The sequence below is a fragment of the Oncorhynchus mykiss genome, chromosome 17 (genome assembly GCF_013265735.2).
Source record: "Oncorhynchus mykiss isolate Arlee chromosome 17, USDA_OmykA_1.1, whole genome shotgun sequence".
NCBI lineage: Eukaryota > Metazoa > Chordata > Actinopteri > Salmoniformes > Salmonidae > Oncorhynchus > Oncorhynchus mykiss.
Window position 1 is genome coordinate 20,591,271 of NC_048581.1, and position 17,989 is coordinate 20,609,259.

At 45.1% G+C, this 17,989-nt stretch overlaps 1 protein-coding gene across 21 annotated transcripts in view; it reads right to left on the reverse strand.

Annotated features, from left to right (window-relative positions):
- LOC110485646 (nuclear factor 1 X-type-like) overlaps positions 1-17,989 on the reverse strand; it is a 154,315-nt gene that overhangs the window by 13,618 nt on the left and 122,708 nt on the right. For 7 of the 21 annotated variants that reach the window (XM_036949302.1, XM_036949308.1, XM_036949291.1 and 4 more), the window contains 7 exons: positions 15,674-15,736; positions 15,497-15,571; positions 12,412-12,538; positions 11,963-11,998; positions 11,028-11,155; positions 10,333-10,389; positions 9,863-9,937 (listed from right to left, as the gene is read on the reverse strand). In XM_036949302.1, the coding sequence (XP_036805197.1) occupies positions 9,863-9,937; positions 10,333-10,389; positions 11,028-11,155; positions 11,963-11,998; positions 12,412-12,538; positions 15,497-15,571; positions 15,674-15,736 (561 nt within the window). The remainder of the gene's footprint in view (positions 1-9,862; positions 9,938-10,332; positions 10,390-11,027; positions 11,156-11,962; positions 11,999-12,411; positions 12,539-15,496; positions 15,572-15,673; positions 15,737-17,989) is intronic. The other 14 variants (XM_036949311.1, XM_036949307.1, XM_036949310.1 and 11 more) reach the window with 7 other exon arrangements.

Here is a 17,989-nt window from a genome sequence, read left to right on the forward strand (position 1 = left end):
ACTCACACACTCACCGATTACCACAAACACTCACACACTCACCGATCACCACAAACACTCACACACACTCACCGATTACCACACACACTCACTGATTACCACACACACTCACCGATTACCACACACACTCACCGATTACCACAAACACTCACACACTTACCGATTACCACAAACACTCACACCCTCACCGATTACCAAACACACTCACTGATTACCACAAACACTCACACACTCACCGATCACCACAAACACTCACACACTCACCGATTACCACAAACACTCACACACTCACCGATTACCAAACAATCACTGATTACCACAAACACTCACACACTCACACATTCATCGATTACCACACACACTCACCGATTACCACAAACCCTCACACCCTCACCGATTACCACACACACTCACCGATCACCACAAACCCTCACACACTCACCGATTACCACAAACCCTCACCGATTACCACAAACCCACACACACTCACCGATTACCACAAACACTCACACACTTACCGATTACCACAAACACTCACACACTCACCGATTACCACAAACACTCACACACTCACCGATCACCACAAACACTCACACACTCACCGATCACCACAAACACTCACCGATTACCACAAACGCTCACCACAAACACACACACACTCACCATTTACTACACACACACACACCGATTACCACAAACACTCACACACTCACCGATCACCACAAACACTCACACCCTCACCGATTACCACAAACACTCACCGATTACCACAAACACTCACACACTCACCGTTCACAACAAACACTCACACACTCACCGATTACCATAAATACTCACACCCTCACCAATTACCACAAACACTCACACACTTACCGATTACCACAAACACTCACACCCTCACCAATTACCACAAACACTCACCAATAACCAAAAACACTAACACACTCACCGATTACCACAAACACTCACACACTCACCGATCACCACAAACACTCACACACTCACCGATCACCACAAACACTCACCGATTACCACAAACGCTCACCACAAACACACACACACTCACCATTTACCACACACACACACACCGATTACCACAAACACTCACCGATTACCACAAACACTCACCGATTACCACAAACACTCACACACTCACCGATTACCACAAACACTCACACCCTCACCGATTACCACAAACACTCACCGATTACCACAAACACTCACACACTCACCGTTCACAACAAACACTCACACACTCACCGATTACCATAAATACTCACACCCTCACCAATTACCACAAACACTCACACACTTACCGATTACCACAAACACTCACACCCTCACCAATTACCACAAACACTCACCAATAACCAAAAACACTAACACACTCACCGATTACCACAAACACACACACACTCACCGATTACCACAAACACTCACCGATTACCACACACACACTCACCGATTACCACAAATGCGCATCGATTACCACAAACACTCACACACTCACCGATTACCACACACACACCGATTACCACAAACCCTCAACGATTATCACAAACACTCACACACCCACCGATCACCACAAACACTCACACACTTACCGATTGCCACAAACACTCACACCCCCACCGATTACCACAAACACTCACCGATTACCACAAACACTCGCCGATCACCACAAACACTCACACTCACCGATTACCACAAACACTCACACACTCACCAATTACCACAAACACTCACCGATTACCACAAACACTCACCGATCACCACAAACACTCACACACTTACCGATTACCACAAACACGCACACCCTCACCGATTACCACAAACACTCACACACTCACCGATCACCACAAACACTCACACACTCAACGATTACCACAAACAATCACACACTCACCGATTACCAAACAATCACTGATTACCACAAACACTCACACAGTCACCGATTACCACAAACACTCACACACTCACCGATTACCACACACTCACACACTCACCGATTACCACAAACACTCACACACTCACCGATTACCAAACACTCACCGATTACCACAAACACTCACACTCTCACCGATTACCACAAACACTCACTGATCACCACAAATACTCACACACTCATCATTTACCACAAACACTCTCACACTCACCGATTACCACAAACACTCACACACTCACCGATTACCACAAAGACTCACACTCACCGATTACCCCAAACACTCAAACACTCACCGATCACCACAAACATTCAAACACTCACCGATCACCACAAACACTCATCGATTAACAGACACTCACTGATTACCACACACTCAAACACTCACCGATTAGCAGATACTTACTGATTACCACACACACACAAACACTCACCGATTAGCAGACACTCCCTGATTACCACACACACACAAACACTCACCGATTAACAGACACTCACTGATTACCACACACACAAACACTAACCGATTAGCAGACACTCACTGATTACCACACACACAAACACTCACCGATTAGCAGACACTCACTGATTACCACGCACACAAACACTCACCGATTAGCAGACACTCACTGATTACCACACACACACAAACACTCACCGATTAGCAGACACTCACTGATTACCACACACACACAAACACTCACCGATTAGCAGACTCTCACTGATTACCACACACACACAAACACTCACCGATTAGCAGACACTCACTGATTACCACACACACACACAAACACTCACCGATTAGCAGACACTCACTGATTACCACACACACACAAACACTCACCGATTAGCAGACTCTCACTGATTACCACACACACACAAACACTCACCGATTAGCAGACACTCACTGATTACCACACACACACAAACACTCACCGATTAGCAGACACTCACTGATTAGCACACACACACACAAACACTCACCGATTAGCAGACACTCACTGATTACCACACACACACACACAAACACTCACCGATTAGCAGACACTCACTGATTACCACACACACACACAAACACTCACCGATTAGCAGACACTCACTGATTACCACACACACTCAAACACTCACCGATTAGCAGACACTCACTGATTACCACACACACTCAAACACTCACCGATTAGCAGACACTCACTGATTACCACACACACTCAAACACTCACCGATTAGCAGACACTCACTGATTACCACACACACACAAACACTCACCGATTAGCAGACACTCACTGATTACCACACACACACAAACACTCACCGATTAGCAGACACTCACTGATTAGCAGACACACAAACACTCACTGATTAGCAGACACACAAACACTCACCGATTAGCAGACACTCACTGATTACCAGACACACAAACACTCACCGATTAGCAGACACTCACCGATTAGCAGACACTCACCGATTAGCAGACACTAACTGATTAGCAGACACACTCACATTCACTTTAACATTCAGACCCAGGACCTTTTCATACTATTTTTAGTCATTTTCATATTAATCCTAGAATCCTAACAGACAGTATTTGTTCCCAAACTTTGTGGTCTATTTCTGAGGTCCTGACATTAAAATCCTTAAAATCCCATTCAACCACAATTCCTCCGGTTCCAGCTGGGTATGTGTGAAAGTCTATGGAGAGAGAGTGCAGTGTGGGGGCGTGTAAACAAAACGGTGTGAAAGAGTTAAGTCTGCAGCAGGTGGGAGGGAGGGAGTGACTAATATGTGTGAACCATTTATGTCTTTAACCAGGCCTAGGATCTAGTGGGTATAGTGTGTGTGTGAGTTTCATTTATAACCAAGGCTAGGAGGCTAGGGGGCTAGGAGGCTAGGATGCAAGTGGGCTAGGAGGCTAGGGGGCTATGGGGATAGGAGGCAAGGGGTCTAGGAGGCTATGTGGCTAGGGGGCTAGGAGGCTAGGGGGCTAGGAGGCTAGGGGGAAAGGAGGCTAGGAGGCAATGGGGATAGGAGGCTAGGGGGATAGGAGGCTAGGGGGCTAGGAGGCTATATGGCTAGGAGACTAGGGGGCTAGGGGGCTAGGAGGCAAGGGGGCTAGGAGGCTAGGGGGCTAGGAGGCAAGGGGGCTAGTGGGCTAGGGCGGGTGTATTGTAGCTGTCAGACTAATTGGAGCCATGGAAGAGAGGTGGAGAACCATGCCTGATCCCAATGGTTACTGTGACGTCTGACACCAACGGTTACTGTGACGTCTGACACCAACGGTTACTGTGACGTCTGACACCAACGGTTACTGTGACGTCTGACACCAATGGTTACCGTGATGTCTGACAACAACGGTTACTGTGATGTCTGACACCAGCGGTTACCGTGACGTCTGACACCAACGGTTACTGTGACGTCTGACACCAACGGTTACTGTGACGTCTGACACCAACGGTTACTGTGATGTCTGACACCAACGGTTACTGTGACGTCTGACACCAACGGTTACTGTGACGTCTGCCACCAATGGTTACTGTGATGTCTGACACCAACGGTTACTGTGACGTCTGACACCAACGGTTACTGTGACGTCTGACACCAACGGTTACTGTGACGTCTGACACCAACGGTTACTGTGACGGGGTATAGTAGTAGTTGCCAGGCGCATTGGTTTGAGTGTGTCAAGAACTGAAACGTTGCTGGGTTTTTCACTCTCAACAGTTTCATGTGTGTATCAATGGTCCACCACCCACAGGACATCCAGCCAACTTGACTCAACTGAGGGAAGCATTGGAGTCAACATGGACCAACATCCCTGTGGACAGGTTCCGACACCTTGTAGAGTCCATGCCCCAGTGAATTGAGGCTGAGGGTAAAGGTGGTGGTGCAACTCAATATTAGGAAGGTGTTCTTAATGTTTTGTAGACTCAGTGTATGCCCCACTATATACGAGCACAGAGGGACAAACTGACAGAGGATTTCATCCAGTGGCTTCCCCTACAATAACAGAGACGAGACCCATGTTATGTATCTACTCTGGCTGTGTGTCTGTGTCTCACTACACTGTCCTCTCTCCTCCTGGCAGACCACAGCAGTGGACTGGCAACCAATCAAGTGCTCCTGTTGACCCCTCTGCCTTTCTACACTAACAGGCCTGCCACCAGATGTGCCTTCAAAACACAGTCTCTTGCTCGCACAAACACACAAGCACATATGTACCCACACGCTCATGCACACGCTCATACGCACGCATGCGCACACACACACACGCATTGGCTTAAAGCAGTAAAAGGGAAACCAGAAGGAATTCCCTTATCCAGACTAAACAGAGGTTGCGTCCCAAATGACACCCTATTCCCTATATAGTGTTTTGTCAAAAGTAGCGCACTGCTATTTGGGACGCACACTGTAGTGTAGAAGACCATCAAAGGCTCTAACTACTCATATTAGAAGCAGCAGAGGCCCCTTAAACATTTCAGAATCATTTGGAACTCATTTGAAATCATGGTTATTTCTAACCCCCAGCGCCCCGAGACACACACACACACTTCACTCTCCCTCCAGCCCCTGTGGAGCAGATGTCGCCAGCAGCCTTGCTACTCCCAAGGCCACACACACAGACACACACAGAAGCACCATCTGGGACTAGAGCTTGTGTGTGTGTGTGTGTGTGTGTGTGTGTGTGTGTGTGTGTGTGTGTGTGTGTGTGTGTGTAGCAAGGCTGCTGGCAACATTTACTGTACATACTCTGTCTGTCTGTCTGTCTGTCTGTCTGTCTGACTGTCTGTCTTTGCATGTGTGTGCTCAATTGGCTATGGAGGGAGTAGAATAGGGGGTTTACTATGGTGGTGTGTGCTGACGTTTGTTTGTGTGTGCTTGCTTGTTTTCCTACCCTCCACCCGGATAGGAACTCCCAGCTGTGGTTTGCCTGTAGCAGGTGGAACCCTCCAGAAAGCAACACACACCGTAGAGTGTTGCTTTGGTGTTGATATTTCACTTCCTTATGTTATCAAGTACATTTTGCCGAGACAAATTTGATTCTTTATGTTTTGAATCGCTCAGTGGGGTCTTTCTCTATCACATCGTTAACATCATATCCTAAAAGTCAGATGTCGTACCCTAATTACATCCCATAATAAGCAGCGAACTCTGCTGACAGAGCAGTGCAGCGTTATCGCCGAAAACGTTTCACATTTTGTGGTGGTCGTCCACGGGTCGCAGATAGCAAGCTGAATTAAATGTTAAAGGTTGTGAAAATAAAACAGCTTTCGTTACGCTCAGTACTCCGGTGTTCATTTCACAAAGATACACTGGTTTTTGTGAGAAATCTCCGAAAAAGAAGAGGAACTTTGCATTAATATGAACATTGTATACTAAAATATGAAAACATGTCATGTCTCAAAATGGATATCCATTGATACCCATCTACCTCTATATTGTTTTATGTCCTCGGGATTTGAGAAGATGAGGCGTTCATTGGTAAGACTGTCCGGTATTCTTCCTTTTCGCACAGCATCCAGCCTAGCTGACGAGATGTTGCTTTCCTGATTTATGAGCACTTTTTTCCCCTGGCCTCCATTAATTTAATTTTGACCCTCCTACAAGGAGGGATTATGAGAGACACGAGGTTTGGACCATTGGTTATCTTAGCAGAGTATCCACACAATTAACATTATTTTACCCAGTGTTCGAAAGTTGCGTTTTTGATTGGACACCATCTCCTTACCATCTCCTTACCATCTCCCATTCTAAATCTCATTTCATCTGCCAGACAGTAGAACTGATCACCTTCTATCTCTCCATCTCTCTTTCTCCTTCCCTCAGTCCCTCAGAAAAGGACACACGGCCATCTCACATCTCTAAAGTCGACAGCTCTCTCTCAACACATTACATACTAAATACACAAATGCCTCACATTTGTAATTAATTTGGGTTTGTCCATTAGTTTTGGTTAAATGAATTGGCGAGAGGGTCACCCAGGGCTGCATCCAGCCTACTCCCTATGTAGTTCACTACTTTTGTCCAGAACCCATTTTTATTGTTTTTAACCTTTATTTAACTAGGCAAGTCAGTTAAGAACAAATTCTTATTTACAATGAGGCCTACTCCGGCCAAACCTGGACGACGCTGAGCCAATTGTGCGCCACCCTATGGGACTCCCAATCAGGGCCGGTTGTGATACAGCCTGGAATCGAACTAGGGACTGTAGTGACGCCTCCAGCACTGAGATGCAGTGCCTTAGACCGCTGCGCCACTCAGATATGTTACACATACACTACAGTACATGACCAAAAGTATGTGGACACCTGCTCTTCTAACATCTCATTCCAAAATTATGTGCATTAATGTGGAGTTGGTAGCTCCTTTGCTATTATAACACACTCCACTCTTCTGGGAAGGCTTTCCACTAGATGTTGGAACATTGCTGCGGGAACTTGCTTCCATTCAACCACAAGAGCATTAGTGAGTTGGGCACTGATGTTAGGCGATTAGGCGTGGTTCATAGTCAGCGTTCCAATTTATCCCAAAAGTGTTTGATGGGGTTGAGGTCAGGGCTCTGTGCAGGCCAGTTAAGTTCTTCCACGCCGATCTCGACAAACCATTTCTGTATGGACCTAGCTTTGGGCACTGTCATGCTGAAACAGGAAAGGGCCTTCCCTAAACTGTTGGCACAAAGTTGGATAACGACAAAGTCGTTAAGAAACAGCCCCAGACCATTATTCCTCCTCCACCAAACTTTACAGTTGGCACTATGCATTCGGGCAGGTAGCTTTCTGCTGGCTTCCGCCAAACCCAGATTCGTCCATCGGACTGCCAGATAGTGAAGCGTGATTCATCACTCCAGAGAACGTGTTTCCAATTCTCCTGAGTCCACTCCAGCCGACGCTTGGCAATGCGCATGGTGATCTTAGGCTTGTGTGCGGCTACTCGGCCATGGAAACCCATTTCATGAAGCTCCCAAAGAAACAGTTATTGTGCTGACGTTGCGTCCAGAGGCAGTTTAGAACTCGGTAGTGAGTGTTGCAACTGAGGACAGACATTGTCTGCGCTTTGTTGTCATTCAACAATAGACAACTTGTTTTAATGCACATCTTTCACTTGAGAAATACTGCACCAAACAGCTTAGTTAGATGTAAAATTGCGCAACTAAGATCTCCTCTGCAAAAGCAAAAAAATGTATGACAGATTTCTTGAGTTATCTTAGATTAATTCTGACTATTTTGAGGAAGTGTATACTGGCTGCGGCGCCTGAAGATGGACAATCAGTACTATTGGCACTTTTTATTTGTCAAGCAAAGGTCTTTTAAGGTTGTATGCAAGCACACTCGTTTGGTTCCCCAAGCCAAGTTCAGCTAGGTGCCAGCAGTACTGAAGCATGCGGAAGCCTTAAGGCAGACAGCATGTGTATGTGTGTGTGTGTTAATTAAATTCACAGCTCAGCTAACTGGAGCAGGTCTGAGCAAACCATAGGGCCTAGCACAGAACCTCTCTCCCTCTCTCTCTCCCTAGGGTTTCTACTGCTGCACATGTTTTCAATTAGAGAAAGGGGATGGAGGGAGAAAGGGAGAGAGAGATAGGGAGAGAGAGAAAGACAGAGAGAGAGACAGAGAGAGAGAGAGAGAGAGAGAGAGAGAGAGACAGCGAGAAAGACAGAGAGAGAGACAGAGAGAGACAGAGAGAGAAAGAGAGGGAGAGAGAGACAGAAAGAGGGAGAGAGAGAGAAAGAGAGAGAGAGAAAGAAAGAGCAGCTGTGGCAACAAATAACAGTAAAGAAGGTGTGAGTTGGTGCATGTACAGATATACACTGAGTGTACACATATTGAAAGAGGATTGACTGAGTTATACACAGTGTAGGTAGATATGAGTTATACACAGTGTAGGTAGATATGAGTTATACACAGTGTAGGTAGATATGAGTTATACACAGTGTAGGTAGATATGAGTTATACACAGTCTAGGTAGATATGAGTTATACACAGTGTGGGTAGGTATGAATTATACACATTGTGGGTAGATATGAGTGCAATGTGTTCTGTGCTGCTGAAAAGTGGAGCAGGTTTGAATTGGTGTCGCCTATGAACAAGTATACAATTATACATATAACACATATTGAAAGAGGAATGATGTAGTTAAACAGGTAGATTATATAAAACATATATGAGTTATATACAGTAGGTGGATATGAGTTATTTACAGTAGGGAGATATGAGTTATATACAGTAGGGGGATATTAGTTATATACAGTAGGGGGATATGAGTTATATACAGTAGGGAGATATGAGTTATATACAGTAGGGAGATATGAGTTATATACAGTAGGGAGATATGGGTTATATACAGTAGGGAGATATGAGTTATATACAGTAGGGAGATATGAGTTATATACAGTAGGGAGATATGAGTTATATACAGTAGGGAGATATGAGTTATATACAGTAGGGGGATATGAGTTATTTACAGTAGGGAGATATGAGTTATATACAGTAGGGGGATATGAGTTATATACAGTAGGGAGATATGAGTTATATACAGTAGGGGGATATGAGTTATTTACAGTAGGGAGATATGAGTTATATACAGTAGGGGGATATGAGTTATATACAGTAAGGAGATATGAGTTATATACAGTAGAGGGATATGAGTTATATACAGTAGGGGGATATGAGTTATATACAGTAGGGAGATATGAGTTATATACAGTAGGGGGATATGAGTTATTTACAGTAGGGAGATATAAGTTATATACAGTAGGGGGATATGAGTTATATACAGTAGGGAGATATGAGTTATATACAGTAGGGGGATATGAGTTATATACAGTAAGGAGATATGAGTTATATACAGTAGAGGGATATGAGTTATATACAGTAGGGGGATATGAGTTATATACAGTAGGGAGATATGAGTGTAATGTGTTCTAACCATGGTAAGGAAACTGCACTCCATCGTGTTCATGTTTTATCTTCCTCTCCTGCACACTGGCCAAATGGTGCTGCACTGTAGGTGGAGAAGGAGAGGGTTAACATTGAGAGATATAGAGAGATACGAAGGGTAGAGAACGAGAGGGAGAGAGGGGGTGAGGAAGGGAGAGCGCGAGAGAGAGTGGGGGAGAAAGAGAGAGAGAGAGAGAGAGAGAGAGAGAGAGAGAGAGAGGCAGAGAGAGAGCGAGGCAGAGAGAGAGAGGGGGAGAAAGAGAGAGAGAGAGAAAGAGAGAGCGAGAGAGAGAGGCAGAGAGAGAGAGCGAGGCAGAGAGAGAGCGAAAGAGCGAGAGAGAGAGAAACAGAGCGAGGGGGCAGTTTAAGATTTTTAAGACAGTAGTTGATGTAGTGATCGATCATGGATAACATTGTGGTAAAGTTAGTTCATGGTTACTGTACTGCATTGTTGCTTACTTATCAGGTGACGGTCAACATGGTGTGAGCTTGGGGATGGGGAATGAAGGTCTCCACCTGGTTACAGGTGGGAAGAAGAGGTTATGGAGTCAGTTCTGGTCTCAAATCAGTCTTAGGGAGATGGAGCGTGTGAAAGGTCTCCACTAGTATTGATGAATAGGTGGAATGTCACTTCTGGTCTCGAATCAATTTAAATAGAGGCAGGAGCAAAGAGGTGTTCTGGGAAGTTATGAAGTCAGTTTCAAATCAGTTTAGAAGAGACAGGCTCTTATCCAAGATCCACACTAGCGCACCAATTAGAATGAAGCGCTGGGCAAGCTTTCTAAGTGGTATGCTAGTGAGGATGATCTTGCCAGTGTGGATTTTGGAACAGTGAGTGACAAGTGAGAAGGAAAGAGGTGTTTTGAGGAGGGGTGTTTAGAGTTAGGTGTTTTGGGGAGGGGTGTTTAGAGTTAGGTGTTTTGGGGAGGGGTGTTTAGAGTTAGGTGTTTTGGGGAGGGGTGTTTAGAGTTAGGTGTTTTGGGGAGGGGTGTTTAGAGTTAGGTGTTTTGGGGAGGGGTGTTTAGAGTTAGGTGTTTTGAAGAACAGTGTGTTGTGGTGAGTTTGGGGAGAAGAGTTCGGTAAGAATGGTCCAGGGGTCGGGGTACAGGTATAAGGGTAAAGGTAGAGTTTGGGGGCTAGGGGGAGTGTCCTACCTGCATCCATGTCGTTGGGCCAGCCGCTGGACTGGGAGGAGCCTGCGGCTGGGGAGCGTCCGGGGTAGAAGACGTCGTCCGTGGGGCTCTCCAGCTCACTGTCGTCTAACGACTTCCTCTTGTTAGAGCTGCGGAGAGGAAGAGGGGAGAGAGGAGTCAAGAATGGCTCCCTATTCCCTATGTAGTACACTAGGGCCCTGGCCTAAAGTAGTGCACTATTGGACCGGAGTCTAGTCGAATGGTCAACACTTGCTTCCCCCTGCGGCAGGCATCCAGTTCGATCCCTGAATGAGCCCTGCACATTTCTGCTTCCACTTCTGTCTCCCACTACTGTCTCCCTGCTCCTGTCTCCCACTTCTGTCTCCCTGCTCCTGTCTACCACTACTGTCTCCCTGCTCCTGTCTCCCACTTCTGTCTCCCTGCTCCTGTCTACCACTACTGTCTCCCTGCTCCTGTCTCCCACTTCTGTCTCCCTGCTCCTGTCTACCACTACTGTCTCCCTGCTCCTGTCTACCACTACTGTCTCCCTGCTCCTGTCTCCCACTTCTGTCTCCCTGCTCCTGTCTCGCACTTCTGTCTCCCTGCTCCTGTCTTCCACTACTGACTCCCTGCTCCTGTCTCCCAATTCTGTCTCCCACTACTGTCTCCCTGCACCTGTCTCCCACTTCTGTCTCCCTGCTCCTGTCTCCCTGCAGCCTTTATTTAACCAGGGAAGTCACATTGAGAGTTCAGGCAGAGGAAGAGGACAGCAGGATGAGAACAGTAGAAATGGACAGGAAGGAGAGGGTTGAAAACAGACACAGAGGTAAACCTAAAAGGCTGATGTGGGTGAGAGTACGTTTAAGGATATGAGATGTGAGCACAGGACCTTTTCTGAGTTTGTTTTAAGTATAGTCGGCAGGACAGTGTGTGTGTGTGTGTGTCAGAATAACTACCTCCGTGGAAGGTTTGCGTACAGCTCGACCTCAGACCTACAGTGCCAGAGAAGACAGAAAGAGAGAGAGAGGTGGAGAGAAGGATAGGGGGGGGAAAGGAGAGAGCATCACACATTTATAAGACCAGAAAGACAGAGAGACACAACGAGAGAGAAGAAAGAGATGGAACTCTCAGAGATGGAATGGACCAGAACACTCATAACGGTTATCAACTGAGGCAGTCTACAATGTCCCACATACATACTATCGAGTACAGCCTGTAGATATCAGACCTGGGTTCAAACTGTATTTGTTTTCATTCATCAAATACTATTTGAACCCAGGTCTGGTGGAGGAGCAGCTCTTTTCAATTAGGAACCTTTGAGTGGGTGGAACCTGTGTGACCGCTAAGCTGTTTGTTTCACCTAGGAACCATAGAGTGGAGGGAACTTAATTTAAGTGAGACCTACATGTACCTGGTGGAAGGGGGGGATGCGAGGGAGCGTCGCCCCAGAGCCACCTGGTTGATGTTGTAGTAGCCAGGACTCTCCAGGTCAGCCAGGGAGAAGTTAGGACCAGACGCTGTGGCTACAGGAGCTGGGAGAACACAGGAACAGGAGGAGGAGGAGGAGACATTTAGAAGACAGTAAATCAGCATTTGGATTGTGGAATTTGAAGAACAAATGGCCAGCCAAGAGAACATTGGAAGAGCATGGAGAGAAAAACCGAGGGATAAGAGAGACAGAGTGAGAAGAAAGAGAAGGTGAGTGAGTGTGTGTGAGAGAGAGATAGATAGAGCTATTGATATAGATAGATAGATAGATAGATAGATAGATAGATAGATAGATAGATAGATAGATACAGTGCCTTGCGAAAGTATTCGGCCCCTTTGAACTTTGCGACATTTTGCCACATTTCAGGCTTCAAACATAAAGATATAAAACTGAATTTTTTTGTGAAGAATCAACAACAAGTGGGACACACTCATGAAGTGGAATGACATTTATTGGATATTTCAAACTTTTTTAACAAATCAAAAACTGAAAAATTGGGCGTGCAAAATTATTCAGCCCCTTTACTTTCAGTGCAGCAAACTCTCTCCAGAAGTTCAGTGAGGATCTCTGAATGATCCAATGTTGACCTAAATGACTAATGATGATAAATACAATCCACCTGTGTGTAATCAAGTCTCCATATAAATGCACCTGCACTGTGATAGTCTCAGAGGTCCGTTAAAAGCGCAGAGAGCATCATGAAGAACAAGGAACACACCAAGCAGGTCCGAGATACTGTTGTGAAGAAGTTTAAAGCCGGATTTGGATACAAAAATATTTCCCAAGCTTTAAACATCCCAAGGAGCACTGTGCAAGCGATAATATTGAAATGGAAGGAGTATCAGACCACTGCAAATCTACCAAGACCTGGCCGTCCCTCTAAACTTTCAGCTCATACAAGGAGAAGACTGATCAGAGATGCAGCCAAGAGGCCCATGATCACTCTGGATGAACTGCAGAGATCTACAGCTGAGGTGGGAGACTCTGTCCATAGGACAACAATCAGTCGTATATTGCACAAATCTGGCCTTTATGGAAGAGTGGCAAGAAGAAAGCCATTTCTTAAAGATATCCATAAAAAGTGTCGTTTAAAGTTTGCCACAAGCCACCTGGGAGACACACCAAACATGTGGAAGAAGGTGCTCTGGTCAGATGAAACCAAAATTGAACTTTTTGGCAACAATGCAAAATGTTATGTTTGGCGTAAAAGCAACACTGCTGAACACACCATCCCCACTGTCAAACATGGTGGTGGCAGCATCATGGTTTGGGCCTGCTTTTCTTCAGCAGGGACAGGGAAGATGGTTAAAATTGATGGGAAGATGGATGGAGCCAAATACAGGACCATTCTGGAAGAAAACCTGATGGAGTCTGCAAAAGACCTGAGACTGGGACGGAGATTTGTCTTCCAACAAGACATTGATCCAAAACGTAAAGCAAAATCTACAATGGAATGGTTCAAAAATAAACATATCCAGGTGTTAGAATGGCCAAGTCAAAGTCCAGACCTGAATCCAATCGAGAATCTGTGGAAAGAACTGAAAACTGCTGTTCACAAATGCTCTCCATCCAACCTCACTGAGCTCGAGCTGTTTTGCAAGGAGGAATGGGAAAAAATGTCAGTCTCTCGATGTGCAAAACTGATAGAGATATACCCCAAGCGACTTACAGCTGTAATCGCAGCAAAAGGTGGCGCTACAAAGTATTAACTTAAGGGGGCTGAATAATTTTGCACGCCCAATTTTTCAGTTTTTGATTTGTTAACAAAGTTTGAAATATCCAATAAATGTCGTTCCACTTCATGATTGTGTCCCACTTGTTGTTGATTCTTCACAAAAAAATACAGTTTTCTATCTTTATGTTTGAAGCTTGAAATGTGGCAAAAGGTCGCAAAGTTCAAGGGGGCCGAATACTTTCGCAAGGCACTGTATATAGATATATAGATAGATAGATAGATAGATAGATAGATAGATAGATAGAGCTATAGATAGAGGTATAGATAAAGAGATTGATAGAGAGAGAGATAGAAAAATAGAGACAGATAAATAGAGCTATACATAGAGATAGATAGCTATAGATGGAGAAAGATAGAGCTATATATATTAATAGATAGACAGAGCTATAGATAGAGATAGATAGAGCTATACATAGAGATAGATATATATAGATAGAGCTATATATAGAGCTATATATAGATCTAGATCGATAGATAGAGATATATAGATAGAGAGGGAGAATGAATGAAAAAGCTATACAGAGATAGAGCATTAGATAGAGATAGATAGAGATATATAGATAGAGATATAGAGCTATAGCTAGAGAGAGATAGAGCTATAGAGAGAGAGAAATAGAACTATAGATAGAGATATAGAGCTATAGATGGAGAGAGATAGAGAGAGTTATATATAGAGATAGATAGAGCTATAGAGAGATATAGAGCAATAGATAGAGAAAGATAGAGCTATAGATATAGCTATAGATAGAGAGAGAGAGAGAGAGAGAGCGAGAGAGCTATAGATTGAGCTAGAGCTATAGATAGGTTGAGCTATAGATAGAGAGAGCTATAGATATAGAGAGATAGAGCTATAGATAGAGATAGAGAGAGCTATAGATAGAGCTATAGATAGAGAGAGAGAGAGAGAGAGCGAGAGAGAGCTATAGATTGAGCTAGAGCTATAGATAGATTGAGCTATAGATAGAGATATATTGAGCTATAGATAGAGATAGATAGAACTATAGATAGAGAGAGAGACCTATAGATAGAACTATAGATAGAGATAGATTGAGCTATAGATAGAGATAGATTGAGCTATAGATAGAGATAGATAGAGCTATAGATAGAGAGAGAGACCTATAGATAGAACTATAGATAGAGATAGATTGAGCTATAGATAGAGAGAGAGAGAGCTATAGATAGAGAGAGAGAGAGCTATAAATAGAGCTATAGATAGAGATAGATTGAGCTATAGATAGAAAGGATAAGAGAGGGGTAGATACTCACTCTGTGACACCCTGACGAGCTCAGCCACGTTCCACACTCCTGAGGTGACGAAGCAGTCCTGGAAACTCAGGTGCCCTGCAGAGGAGAGAGAGGAAGTGTTAGAATGAGTGTGTGTGTGTGTGTGTGTGTGTGTGTGTGTGTGTGTGTGTGTGTGTGTGTGTGTGTGTGTTCTCTTACCATTGGGCGGTGGCTTGATGTCTGTGTCTCCTTGTTGGCTGGAGCTGTCTGATTGTCCAGATTCTAGAAGAGAAGAGAAGAGAGGGATTTAGCTTGGCTGTGGTGGAAGGGAGAAGGTGTTGGAACCCCTCTGAACTTCAGTCATAGACTATACTGACAGATGGGACATTTGAGAAGAGTAGGGAGATTGCTTCACTAAGGGTCAAGGAGGGTGTCTGTATACAGTGTTTATTTGTATATATCAATGTCACAGAATGTTCTCAATGTTCCTAACCCCCCCCCCCCCCCCCCCCCACAACTCCTCTCTCAAGGTGTTCAGATTTACTGTTTGTGTGTGTGTGTGTGTTTAAGGTGTTCTGTTTATGCAGCCTAAAACCCTGCCAGCAAGGAGGTATTAAGTGAGATTAAGAAGAGGGATATGATTGCGCTGGTAGATGGTGCGCGCACACACACACACACAGGGCTGACCAGGGAGGGGATTTAAGGCTAAGTGTGGTAAAGGTGACGGAAACTCAGTGGCCTTTAGATATTGACAGAGGCAGCAGTGGCACACACACACACACACACACACACACACACACACACACACACACACACACACACAGACACACACACACACACACACACACACACAGCTGTCACACTCTTATTACTGCTCTTGGCATTGGTAGGCCGTAGAAGCCAGGGACTAGAGTAGAGATTACAGCCACAAGGGAGAGGTTGTTACAGGGGAAGTCTTCCAGTAAAGACTCCCTAACCTCCAGCATGTGTCATTACAGGATAACTGATCCATTAGAACAAAGTGGAGAACCAAGGCTGACACAGAGAAAGTACTATTGGTGATTGCTGTGTGTTTCTTTGTTTATGCACTGTGTGCTATCTGGCATGTGTGTGTGGTTTGTGGTCTATGTCCATGCACAGAATGTAGTCTATGTATAATTAAGCAATAAGGCCCGAGGGGGTGTTCTTCTGCACACTGCAGAGTGCCTGGATACAGCCCTTAGCCAAAAAAACAAGGTTCCTTATTGCTATTAGAAACTGGCTACCAACATAATTAGAACAGTAAAAAGAAATGTTTTGTCATACCCATGGTACAGTATATGGTCTGATATACCACGGCTGTCAGCCAATCAGCATTCAGGGCACGAACCAAGCATGAGTGTATGTTTCTGAATGACGGAGTGCGTGTGTATGCATGTACAGTAGCAGTGGCGTGGGCATGACATCTGCAGGTCCACAGCCAGGCCTAACTAACGGAGGTGTTTATCTGTCGCATGTAGGTGATAACAGAGCAGGGGAGGACTGATGCCAACACGCATAGACACATACACAAAGATGCACAAACACACACCAAGCACGCATACACACCACCCGCACGCACACAATCACACACACACAGCACAGCCTCGCCACACTAAGCCATAAGATTAGCTAGTAGAAACAAAAAACAGACCTGTCTCACTGCTTGCTAATGCTGAGAGAGGAGAGGGAGAGAGAGGTGCAGAGAAAGTGAGGAACAGAGGGAGAGAGAGAGAGAGCAAGAGAGGGCGAAAGAAAGAGTGAAGTAGAGAGACAGAGCGATAGGGGGAGAGAAAGAGAACAGGAAGGAAAGAAAAGGAGAGGAGAAGAGGTTTGGGACAGAGAGAGAGAGAAGGCGAGAGAGGGAGAGAAACAGAAAGAGAGGAATAGAAAGCTCCTTTTTCCTCCCTTCTGCAGACTCTCTCCCTCTCTTATCTTTTCTCTCTCGCTGCTCCTGGCAGCCATCTTATGGCTTGGCAGCCATTTTAGCATTGGCGGTAGCGAAGCATTCCAGCTAGCTGACGCCCCTCACACACAACCGTGCGCGCACACACACACACACACACACACACACACACACACACACACACACACACACACACACACACACACACACACACACACACACACACTCAAAGTAAACATATACGTTGGCCAACGAAAACTGTTAAGAAAGAAAACAGCGTCCACTGAACTTTCTTCCTGTTGTGTTTCGCCTCTTGAATCTATAATAAGAAGCACTGACTCTCCAACACGGTACGTACAGAGCATTGTGTGTGTGTGTGTGTGTGTGTGTCAGAGATACAATCCAATGGAAAGCAGTTGGTGTTAAAGAGGTTTAACTGAATAAACACAGTAAACAGAACCCTCAACCCAATCAGGGTTTCTGGAATGATACAAATTGATTCAACAGATTCTCCTCAGTCAATCCCCATGTACTTTGATGTGAGTGATTTGTAGGCTAGTGGTTAGCACCACTTGGACCTGCTCCTTGGCCCAGATACAGGTGTGATTGAA